Raw genomic sequence first — 12,496 nt, 5'->3', positions numbered from 1 at the left:
TAGTGCAGCAAGAAATCAGAGCATTCGATCCAGAAATTGATGATCGACAAATTCGCATTCCCGGTAGGAGCCGTGGAAAGCTTTTCGCCACTGAATTGCTTGGCGCGAACACAGATTAGCCTTGTATGCTGGCAAGATCTCCAACAAAGGTGTGTCGCTACGCGCACACCACTTGTCACGCCACCTGTCGGTCTCTCCTCATGCCTGGCAGGATAGCAGTATGACTTAACGAATGACGGCATGGATTTAAAGAAGATAATATTACACCTTTAATAACCTAAACCCATGTTGCGGCACAGACCAGCATTCGTCAGCCTTCCTTCTTCAGTCGCCGTTACCAGCAACATGCGGTATGCTGTCCGGGATTGGCTGCTTGTTGAAGTGTTGTGTCACATTCGTGGTCATCTCATATGTAACTTTATAGTCGTCGCTAAAGTTTGGTCACTGTGCCCCTTGTTGTGCTCGCGGAATGCTTGAACATAGTATAGACGTGGCACGAGTTCTCAAAACACTTTCAAATGGAGTATATGTATTTGAGAGCATGGCGTCCTGACATCGCTATTTCTTCTTGCTGAGAAGCAAGCAGCTTCACTTAATGTGACTACCAGTGCTATAAAGACAGGACGTCACGTGGAGTACTGCCTTACATGCTAATCAATAGAATATGAAGACAAAGGTTGTCTCTTGAGAATCTAAAGCTACAGAAGAGAGAGAGGCTTGGAGGCTCTTGAAACTATATACTCTAGAAAAGGGGCTAGCTGAGGCACTTCCCAAAGGGGACAGTTGTAGCTGTAGCCGAGCCAGCTAGGGGCAAAAGGGGTGTCTCTACACTACATATACTACGCGGCGTCACACTTAACACTGTTAGCAGCTAGACAAAGTCGTGCAATATCGTTGAGAGGATACATTTAATGCAGTTTTAAATTCAGTTGGCTAAAAAGGTAATCGATCTGGCAAGGGGGGACCTTTTGTCTGGGACAGGTTTCTTGTTCGAGTATCTTTAGACGGCATAAGATGAAGTCATGGCTCAGGAGGCGAGGACCATATCTCCAGAACAACGAGATTGCCCCTTATGGAGCACCGCGAGCTTTGCACCTCGTGTTTTGAAATCTGTGGGGTATGAGTAGAGCTTAGCAGAAAGTGGTGAAGGTCAGCCAAGCTTTGGACAGCTCGTGGAATTGGCGAAGCCAGATGAATTCCAAGTACCCAGAGACAAATTTTATGGACTTATTGGTATGATGGATCATGAAGTGGCACAAACTATCGTTCCAGACTAGTCGCTCTCCCCAGCACAGGTGTTTGCCATCATCACTAAATATTTTATCGTTGTTCGAGGGAACTTGAATGTTCTTCGGGAAGGAAATCCCTGGGGTCAGATGTATTCTCCTTCGTGGGCGCCTGATTGGACATGGCGTGGCAGGGTACGGCACGGGAGGGTAATTGAAAGCATTTCGGACCTTTCTGGGGCCTCAGAGGTGAAACGCCAAGTGATCGCTTAGCACTGCCGTATCGAGCAAGTGGCTATGTTTCGATGGAGGTTCGAGATTCTGACCATGGCCTCTTTCTCGCATGTTGAGGATTCATGGTCGATGTAGTTGACGGCCTTGCAGCAAGGGGAAAGGGCTACTTCTCTTGGGCTGAAGATACGATTCGGCAACCAAGATCCATCAAAACTGCCTATCATACTCCTGAAGCCGTACTTGAAGCTTTATGGAGAACGCTTCTGGTTGATCGAGTAGCTGGAGGTTATAAGGCAAGTGCGAGGCAAGCTTGCTATCCCGAACATCCCAGCGGATTTCAAAGCAGCACAGAGACAGTTTGACGATTTCGGCTGGGAGTGGTTGGCGAACCAAGTTAGGTATTATTTTCGCTGGAGTGGGTGGCGTATGGCAAATCAGGACTTCAGGGTGCTTGGCAAGCCCCTGGATACTTACTTTTCCGATACGATACCTGAGCCGGCAAGTGAGTATGACTACACAGAAGCATATTGCTGCATTAATCGGACTGGCCAAGGAAGACGATTTATCACCACAATGGATGGGTACATAGGGTGGGGACCAGATAACATGTTTGATACCGACGAGAATCAGATGCAAGTTGGTGACAAGATCGCGATTCTGTTTGGTTGTAGCACACCGATTGTTGTGCGGCCGCATGGGGGATTTAATATGGTTCTCGGAGAAGCTTACATACATGGATTGATGGACGGAGAAGCCATTGAACGTCTCCAATCGGGACAGGCGATGGTTCAAGATTTTGTATTTTGCTAAATGTTAACCTTGCTGCAATTGAAATATGCTACAACTAAAGAGCCTGTGACTACTTTTCCTCACATGTTGTCTGGTGGAACAATCTCGAAGACTTCCTTGTCCAAAACAATATCATAATTTCTCCACATACAGATACTTTCCGACTACGAATGCTTCAATGCAGCTGAGAGAACTTCTTTTCCAACAGGACATAAGGGTGTATTTGTCCGGGGTGCATCGACGAGACTGGCGCATTGACCTAGGGACAGAAGTCGGGACTGGCTCATTGTCTGGCTGGTGATGTTAAGCGGCCGCTAGCTCGTATCAATACAATTGGCTAACCAAGCGAGTACGCCACACGTCCGTCTCCTTTCCATTCCATTGATGAGGCTGGCTGCTGGCCCGTTCGGCATCTTTTCGACCCCGCCATCATCAAAAAATATCGAGCTCCGCGACCATCTCTAACAACTACGACAATACACAGCTCGGTATCAGAACATCACACAACTGCCCACCGTCTCTCACGCCCTCGAGAATGATCAAGAAACATTTATCGCAATGTCTGACAATCCTGGTCCGGTGATTGGGCGGATGCTGGGTGACCTGCGCAAGGCTGGGCATGAAGGTGAGTTCGATGATTTTTTGGTCGCTCGCTTTTGCTGCTTGAGGGTGGAGAGGGGAGCGGGCGCGACAATGCGATTGGATATTGCTTGATTCCGATGGAGATCCATCGGATCTGGGGGGAGAAGGGCATGTAGAACGTTGCTTGCAGTGCTGTGCTGGCTCAGCGGTCGTCCGCCATGCCCACTTTGCTGGTGGGGTCGGAGTCATCTCACGTGACGGCTCGCTGCAGCTTTTGCTCGAATGAGCGACGGGATGCTCTGGAGGGGAGGGGCGGATAGTCATCTCTAATAGTACCGTTGTTCTGTTCTGATTAAGATCTTGTCTTCTTCAAGAGTTGCTGGAGGCTGGTTGGGCTGGACGTATTGGGCTAGAATGGATCAGCAATGAAGCTAACAGTCATCACTAGGCATATCCATCAATGAACTTTCGAGTCTACTCGACAAGTCTTTCATTCCTGATCCAGATGCAAAGAATGCTACCTGGAAGACTCTCACGGCTAGAGCCGATGTCCAATTCGTGGACGAGACCAAGTCGCCATATCGAAATCTGACCCTGACGGACGTCTTGCTTGTGGGCCAAGGAGACGTCCGAATTCGACTGGTGATGCAAGATGGCTTCCATGCTGCTGCCTCGTCGAATGCCTTGGTCACAACTATTGATTCTGATCCACAAGTTTCGGTGGGTATCCAGAAGAACTCACATGATGGCTACTCAATTGACACGACAAAGCAGAGAGATCAGTCATCTCAACCACCTCCAAAAAGAAGAGGCCGTCCTCCAAAGGTAAAGAAAGATGTGTCTGCGTCGACTTCTTTGATCGCGCAGAATTATCCAACTACTCCGAAACCCGCCGTTGCTACTTCATCTCGTTCGACTCGACGTCAGTCACAAGCTGGTGCTGTCTCCACTCCTCTGCCTCCACAAGGCCAGCCATCTTCTGCGACTTCTCCTGCTACATCCGCATCCCGTCCCACTCGTCGTCGACCCCAGGCTGCTTCCAGCCCTTTGGCCCCTCAAGAATCACCCTCTTCCGAGAATAGACCGCCGTCCAAACCTCGCAAAACTCGACGTCAATCAGCTATTATTCCTCAAGACCAGACTGCAGACCAACCTCGCACGACCCCTTCCTATCTCCCGCTGCCTCAAGATCAGCCCTTCGCACCACAGACACATCGCATATCCACACCAATTGCGAGCGAAGATACATCTACATTCAATTCTCGCGAACAAGGATCGCGGACAATCGACACAGCCTCAGCGGATCCAGACACGATAGTCGTCGAGCCCAGTCAAGGATACCACCCAAAAGAAGGCACACTTGTGCAGGACCAGGAGAGTGCGCCTGACTCGGTTGCTTTGATAGCTCCCGACGGTTTGCATACGGAATCTCCTGCACAAACATCACCTGCCTCGGCACCACCTCCCGTTCTTCTCAATGACAATGACTCCGATGACTTGGCAAACGCGATTTTACTCAAAGCTCCTGTCACAAACAGCCCGGCTCCCTTCTTCCCTCCTGAAACCTTTGCAGCAGATGATCAACCAGGACGAAGAGATACCCCCCTTCTGGAGCCAACCTCAGTCCCTTTAGAAGGCGAGGTTCTTGCCGACGAGGCCGATCCAGTCGAGTCAACTTATCCAGCAGCTCGTCGTTCTAGCAGTAGATTCAGTGCTGGCGAACTCCTACCGGAAGCAACTTTCATCTCACAGGCTGACATGGACTGGGCAGATGGCAAGGATGGAGTCTACATCAACCCTCCCGGCGTCAAGGTCAAGAAGCCTCAGCATTTCAAGAAGAAGAAACACTCTACTCTCGTGGTGTTCAGATCACCGGAGCTGAAGGACCCAAATCGACTGGTAAACGGAAGGGATACTTGGCAAGCACGGATCATGCCGGTAGTGACTCAAGCACGACTCACATCAGCCGATGACGCTGTAGAGCAAGGTTTGATCCCCAAGCTGAACAAGAATCGTAAGGCGGAATCTGAGGGTGTGGACCTGACACCAAGAAAGAAGGTGGTTAAGAAGCGGACACTTACAGAAGGCGAGGTCGACCCATCTCTGACTCAAGAATGGGGAGAGGCGTATCCTGAAGATGATTCGGAAAGCGAGTACTCGGGCATCTCAATACTGGAAGCCGAAGTTCCTCCTGTTCCCGAAAACCCCAACAGCTGGTCAACCGCCTGGACTTTGGAAGGTGCAGAAGTAGCAAAGCTCAACGCTGATCAAGTGCGATACGATTACCATGGTCGTGCAAGTTCCTTCACGCCATCAGATTCACGAACACCATATGGGTCTCCCTCTCCTGCAGACTTCGACGATTCAGCAATGTCTCCTGTAGCTGGTAGCAATGCAATTCCACAAAACGATGGTCTCTCATCAGCTTCACCAGATCCTAAACTTTCTTCTCATCCTAACACTGCCGACCCTTCATCTACACATACCGCACGATCGTTAGTTACCCCGAGAAAAAAGAGCACTCTTAACCTTCTAGCTTTGAGTCAATCTCCGGCCAGAACCTATCGGAGTCCCTATGCTCTTCCTGAGTCCGTCTTGAGCTCTTCTGGACTTGCAGATAACGTCGAATCGAGACCATCTGGCGGTGGATCTTCTCAGCCTCCAGCATCCCCGTTCAGTACATTCGGCAAATCTGCTACTCCTATAACTCAAAACCAGTTGCCCCCGGCCACAGAACTACGGGGCTCGTCAGTCGAAGTCCTAGAAAAGTTTCCTGCCCTCAAACTTCTCCAACCAACCAAGGCGATTTCTTCTTACAGATCCCCTTACGCACCATCGCAAACTCCAGAGGCAATTTCTGAGAATAGACTGGTTCCGAGTCAGCCACGTGGCATTGATCAATCTGTTCCTCAGCAAGATCACATCCGTGGATCTTCATTTTCTCAACCTGCTTTAGCAAGTCTTGAAAGCATCCAGATGAGGGGTACCAAGGCACAAGAGATTTGTAAACCCACCGGACCAAACACAAATACGGCAGAGGCTACCTCAGCCAAAGCCAGTCCAGATGAGGTTTACAAGCCTGATGACGTTTCTGACTTCCTCGACTTCATGAATCTAGATCTCTCCACACCAAGCGGTAACAGCCGAGGTACAGCCAGAAGAGGAAAATCAAGTACTCGTGCCCGTGGCAGAGGAAGCCGTGGAGGCGTACGTGGTGGTCGAGGTGGAGTGCGTGGGAAGAGCAAAGGCGCCATCATCCTTCATGACGAGCCTGCCACCTCGTCGAGCAACCTACCTGACAATGCAGCACAAAGTACTTCAGTGGAATTTGATGGCACGCCAGATATTGGTCTGGCACCAACGACGGCTGACAATAGCATACTACCTCCCGATACGCCTATTGGAATAGGTTCGCCGCAAGTTGCTGGCAACATAACAAGCACACTCACAGGCCTTGGTTCAGCTGTGTTCGATGGATCGTCCCCAATGCGACCCCAAGATTCTTTTCCTCAGGATGCCCTTCTGGGTCGGCCAACGATGGACTATGAAAATCCCAGTCCTATTCAGCCGGGTATCATCCCAACTGCAGAGTTTGAGCACGTGAACGGGCTAGCTTGCATTGACCTCGAACAACAGCGGCGTGGAACACCATCCCAATCTGTGTCTCGTGATGCTGGCGGGGATATTGAGACCCTGGAAACTCCGGAGATGACCCCATCGCAGCCAAAAGCTCGCGGGAATCGAAACGCAAAATCTAAAGCCAAGGCTCCGAAATCCAAAACCATTCCTCCACTGGCGACACCCAGAGTTCGGCTTGATCCGGAGGAAAAGTTGAGAACCAAGATTGCTGAAGCCCAGGATGTGGAGATTCCCGATGGAGCATCAAAATTCCCGTGTATATACAAGGAGGCTGTGGGCAACCTGGTTCTGTCAGCCGATCAAAGATACTTGGAATTCTTTGCCCTGAATCAAGTCCCGCCCGAGCTGCCGATGGCCAGCATGAAGGTCTTTCACATGAATGGAAATCCAATTATGTCCGCAAAGGGGTCATTCCCGATGGAGTTGCACGTCAAGACAAAGGATGAGAGGAATAGGAAAAAAGCTTATCGCTTCACTTATGCCTCATCGGAGACTGATGTTGCACAGAATATGCGCACAAATATTGTCACAGCAATGATCGCATCGGAATTTAGTGCTGGGGATTTTGCCAGTGTGGCTGAAGCCCAAGCAGCAAAAGTCAGACCTTTCCTCTGTGAGCTATGCGGAGACAGATTCAAGAATCCAAATGGCTTGGAATACCATCTCAACAAGGCGAAGACGAAGTGCAATCCGAATTGGGACCCAGAAGCCGACACGGGAAAGAGAGTGTACAAAAGAAAGTCCAAGGGAGATCGAGCAGTCTCTATAGACGATGCTCCACGGACTCCTTGGAAGAAGAAGTCCAAAGTAGCTAAGTCGGCGAGACAAGGTACTGTAGAGGTAGATGATCTGGAAGGATCGAGTACCAGCGAGGACGAATCACTTTTGATTCCAAGACCAGTGAGAAAGGTCACCGTTGAGAGAGTCTTCGACTCCGATGGTGAAGAAGCACCTCGTTCAGCACGCACTACTAGGAAACCCAAGCCCGTTAAGGACGGATATCAAAATGCAGACGGTGATTCTGATGACTCCATTCTAGATTGGGCTCGCAACAACGCAACATCGGGATATGCTAGGACACGTCGATCTGCCAGTTTTTCCGAAACACCCCGTCCTCCACGATCAGCAAAGAAACCAAATAAGCCAAAACCAGTCGATGACGACGTTGACGAAGACAGTGATGCATCTCTGGTAGAATGGTTCGAGAAGCATGGAAAGATTGATTCAAAAGCTCCAGCACCTAGCAAGGCCGGAAGGATATACAAAGCTTTGAATCGCGAGGCCGAGGTGGCTGATCAAATCGTCAAAGAGTTCACTGATCGTATTCATCGCGGTAACGAAGAGATCTTTGGCCTCGCAATCACGCCAACCTCTCAGCTGGCAACAGCCTACGAGATTTCCACTACCATGGCTTCCAAGGCCTTGGACAGCAAATGGTATGAGGAAGTTGTGACACAATTGGTACAAAGAAACGAAGGCATGTTTCCGGCTGAGAATAGTATATGGCTCGCCAGTGCGGCAATTTGGTTAAAACAACACCCCTTTACCACGGTTTTACCAGAGTCCAAGCTCTGTGCCAAGGCTGTCGATGACCTTGTTGCATCGAAGACCTTCACCAGAGTCGAGTTTGAGTTCAAGGACCGCAATCGAAACCCTAGAGCTATCACTCGCAGCATCTTGACCACGAACGGACTTGACATGGTAACTGATCGAGCCGATTTGATAAAGGAGCTGGTTCAAGAAACACATCCAAAGGCATATGTTCCCTCGCAGCTGGCACCGCCACCGTCTGCTCTGGACAAACTGCAAGCCGTTGTTGCCCGGTTGCTTCCGAGTTTGACTGTTCTGGCCGATTCAGATGATGAAGAGCGAGAGGAGTCTCCAATTCCCGACTTCGGCGACGACTCGGATGAAGATGACTTCATGGACGAAGCAGAAGGCGAGATTGAAAGCCAGGAAAGTGAAAACGACATGGATCTGGATGAAGAAGACGACCCAGTGACTGCACTTTCTGAAGCCAAGAAATCGAAGAAGCGAGATCGTACATCGACTGGCACTGGTCCCAAACGACGACGAGACGCAGGACACAATGCCAAAATTTCAGAAGGTGTGCGAAGACGATTTGCCGAAATCAGGGCTGGTGGCGAGAACCCATACCCATGGAACATCAAGACAAAGACGAATTATGTTTCGCCCGCCGAGCGATTGAAGATCAACCAGGACAAGAAGCGGCGCGATCAAGAACTGGCTGCTGCTAAGCGATCATGTTGGGGTACAGCTCCGGCATATATGCCAAATGCCGAGACTGGTGCTTGGGATCAAGCTCCCACTCCGCAAGGTGACTGGATGATAGATGATGATAAGGAGAGCAAGTCTAGATACGCCAGACGCCAGCGTCTTCCCGAGCCGATAACCTTCTTGCAAGCCCCTGACGGATCATGGTCAGTCAGACCTTTTGGTCATGGAGTCAATCCCATCTATTCTCGACCATCGCGCAGAGCCGAAGGAAACCCGACTTCCCATTTGTACCTCAATCGTATTGAGAATAGCCATCGTCCAATCGTCTACCCTCCAGTCAAGAATAGAGTCAACCTTCCAGCAGTCCCATCAAAGCGTCTCCTCGAGGCCATGGAGTCAGGCAGCCCCATCGACGAAAAGACTGGCTTGCCGATTGTATCTCGGTATGCTACGAGAAAGAGAAGAGCTTCTTCTGCCATGTCGCCTGAGAATGATGATGAGCCTACCCCGAAAAGAAACCGACGGGCTGCGTCGGTGCGTTTTGCTGGTATTGACTCAGATGGAGATTTCTCTAGCGCAAAGATATCTCGGGCTACTGGGAAGCCTCCTCGACGGTACTCGAGAAACTTTCCCAAGCAGGTTTTCGTACCGGATCTTAATCATCCGAGAATATCTGGAGCGACGCCTACGAGAAAATCTGTCAGAAAGCCAAAGTTCACTGAGGTCGAGATCTTGAATTTCTATGAGCCAAAGAAATTGACTGCTGGTGCCCCAAGAAACCCAGGCTTAGATACTATACCTGCACCGTATGGACTTGATTCGCCTAATGGAGATGCGGACTTGAACTACACGCAGGTCTACAATGGCGTGATCTTCATCGCCGCTGGTTTTATTGATGAGAACCAAGAACCCGGCAATAGCTCTTGGACAATCAAGCACTTGGATACTTACCAGCCAGCAGATTACAGCCTTAGATGGGATGATGCCACTGCATTTACAGTCGAGAATCTTCCGTATTCAGACCTCCAAGAGGATTGTTCTTGGATCCCGGGTTTCGGCGTTCCAGGATATGGCGATGCTGATTACAATGTTGAAAGTGCCGTTGATCTGGTATCCGATGGAGAAGAGGTAGTAGTAGTAGAAGAGCCAAAGCGCAAGCGTCAACGAAAGGATTCTAAATCAGTCAAGCAGGGTAAGCAAGCAAAGGAAGATAGAGACGGCAAGTACAGCTACGTCCGACAACATACGGCTCTTGCCATGGACTTTATCGATCTTTTCGAAGATCCCGTCGCAGCTGGAAAGTACTTTGGCGTTGAGATTGGCACACCCAGCGAATCGACTCTGAAGCGATCAAGAAATCTGGGCAGCAATATCATGTTACCCGACATGGAGAGTCGCTTTGCAGTCTCGGTCATGGTTATTCGCATTCTGACAGGAGGTCTTGATCTACAGATCGACTGGATTCTCGTCTCACAAATTTTCCCAGAATACTCTTTGAACTTCCTCAAGAAGGTCTGGAATGGAATCCTCTTGCGAAAAAAGGAAGCCATTCCCAGACTTGAAGATCAGTTCCGAGAAAGATTCCTCATTGCTTACCAGGAAAATGAGATCCCACGCATCGATTACGGGCACTTGACTGAATATCCCTGGGCCGATCTCGTGGATTGGGTGATGAAGAGTACGGACTGTTCGCTTAACAACAAGACCATCTTCCTTCCACCAACCAGAGAAGATGTAGTGGAGGATTACGATCTCCGCGAAGTCAAAGAAGATGGCTGTCCATGGAGAGAAAACTACTTCAGCATTACCACCGCAGTCTACAAGCGCATTATGGCTTCAGCCGCAGTCCCACATTCCATCTCTCTCCAGCCACGCAAGCGCCGTCGCAGCTTCGACGAAGAAATCGACGACTTTGCAGTCTGCAGATCCTGGGTTCGCGCCGCTGCCATCACGCCGAACGAAGACTGGGACCGCGACCTCGCCAAAAACAAGCTCGCCTCCTTCAATAAGTCCCTCTTGTCCGACGTCCTCGACAGTCTCACGTCGCAGAAAATCGTCAAGAAGCGCGCCGCTAACAAAGCCAAGAACGGTCGCGTCTACGAGATCCACGACACGTGGTCGACGTCTCTCCGCCGCCACATGAAAGAGAACCAGTTCGTCGAAGCAGTGACCTTCAAGCGCTGGATGGACGCCCAATTCGCGTCGGGCGTGCAGTCTGTCAAAGCGGATTACTTCGCCAATGAGGGAACAATCATGTGTATCACCTCTCTACAAGCTCACGGCCGTATCCGCTTTGTAGGCGCCAACATCCCTATGAACAAATTCGGGCTCGGAGACGGCGGATATGAAACCAAGAAGATCCCAAAGGAGAGATTGCGCTTCAATATCGACATCTTCCCCACCTCTTCCTACATTCCCGATGAGGCCAACCCCGTCCTCTCAAACATTCTGTTCCGAGACCCTCCGCGCGGTGGCGAGAATGGCGAGATCCCGATTTGGTATGGACTGACGGGGAAGCCAATCTGGCGAGTCTGGTACAAGATTCTTGCTGCGGTGGGACAGGTTGTTGCGCTGAGAGCAGGGGTTAATCTGCAGGGTCTGAAGGAGAGCTTTAGGGTTGCGTTGGAGGACTGGGAGTGGAGGCTTTTCATGGAGTGGGGTGCTGAAGTGGGCGTTTTTGATAGGTTGGGGAGTAGAGAGGATGGAAGTGAGGGGTGGAGTGTGGGGGAGTGGTGGTGGGCTGTTGTGGGGACTGGGTGGATGGATGGTGAGGGTTTCGGGGGAGGTTTGGGAGGGGATAGTGGTGCGGTGCTCTGATTTGGAAGATATGATCTTCCGGAAGGGTGTAGGATATGGTCGATTGTGTTGCTTCAATTTTCTTTTGTTCTTTTTCTCCCTCAGTAATGGCGTTTATGGCTGTATATCTCAGATGGCTGGACACACGAAGTCTTTCGACTTAACATCCCTGACACTGGCGTTTTAGGAACCAGGCATTTTCACGGCGCTTGTCACAACTACCAAGATATTGGCGTGGAAATTTTAAAATGGCCACGGATGTATACCAGCTCTTGTAAACTGCAGTACAATATCATAGATTTTCGGATAGAAAGATTTGAATCTATAAATGTGTAAGAAAGAAAGAAAGAAAGTGGAGATAAGGGTCATAGGGGTGGATATATTTATAGCCAAAGGTTGTAATATCAAACATGCGTGCAACCATAACAATCTCCCGAGTCTCATGAAGTGCGTCACCTATCAAGTAACGAATTACTCGATATATAGAACTTACAGATCTATATAATGGAGTGAGGTGTTATCCCTTCCACGCCCAAAGAGTAGGGTTTTTAATGCGTTGATTAAGGGAGTGGAAAAAGCTTGGGCAGGGTAGTTCAATAGGTCTTCATCCTTGAAAGGGGCTCTGCTCGGGCCATTTTCGCATCCACTTTACTCTGCCTTCTCGTGCACCGACAAAACCTACTCTTTAGGGGTGGAAGGGATAGGTGACGATACAATGGAATAGAGTTGTCATAACATAGAATGGTGTTAAAACGTCGGTTGGGTTTCTGAAATTGACATCGAAGTGAGTTGGGCGAAGATGGACTAGCACGTAACATGGTTTTAGAAATCTTAATGAACGTGAGATTGGTGTTCTTGAAACTGTATGGCAACAAGATTGCACATTGAAACGTGCTGAGCCGGGGTTCCACTATGTCATGAGATCATTTCATTTGAGCTCCAGGCAGTGAGTTTGTGGCATAAAACCTGATCTCACGATCACCAAAAGAGAA

At 49.8% G+C, this 12,496-nt stretch overlaps 1 protein-coding gene across 1 annotated transcript; it reads left to right on the top strand.

The window, feature by feature from the left end:
• Positions 1–2,250: 2,250 nt before the first annotated feature.
• On the top strand, positions 2,251–11,926 carry ONS95_008751 (uncharacterized protein). Its single transcript, XM_058502298.1, has 2 exons — positions 2,251–3,551; positions 3,603–11,926. The coding sequence occupies exons 1-2, from the start codon at positions 3,477–3,479 to the stop codon at positions 11,523–11,525; spliced, it is 7,998 nt and encodes a 2,665-aa protein (XP_058361226.1). The 5' UTR covers positions 2,251–3,476; the 3' UTR covers positions 11,526–11,926.
• Positions 11,927–12,496: the final 570 nt, after the last annotated feature.

The sequence above is a fragment of the Cadophora gregata genome, assembly GCF_030347475.1.
Source record: "Cadophora gregata isolate MNR1 chromosome Unknown scaffold_3, whole genome shotgun sequence".
Lineage (NCBI taxonomy): Eukaryota > Fungi > Ascomycota > Leotiomycetes > Helotiales > Ploettnerulaceae > Cadophora > Cadophora gregata.
This window is presented reverse-complemented; position numbering and strand designations above follow the sequence as displayed.

Excerpts from the sequence above, each read along its gene's own strand:
- ONS95_008751 (XM_058502298.1), top strand. The coding sequence starts at position 3,477 with ATGCAAGATGGCTTCCATGCTGCTGCCTCGTCGAATGCCTTGGTCACA. Across the intron at positions 3,552-3,602 it reads ATTCTGATCCACAAGTTTCG|CAGAGAGATCAGTCATCTCA; the intron begins GTGGGTATCCAG and ends GACACGACAAAG.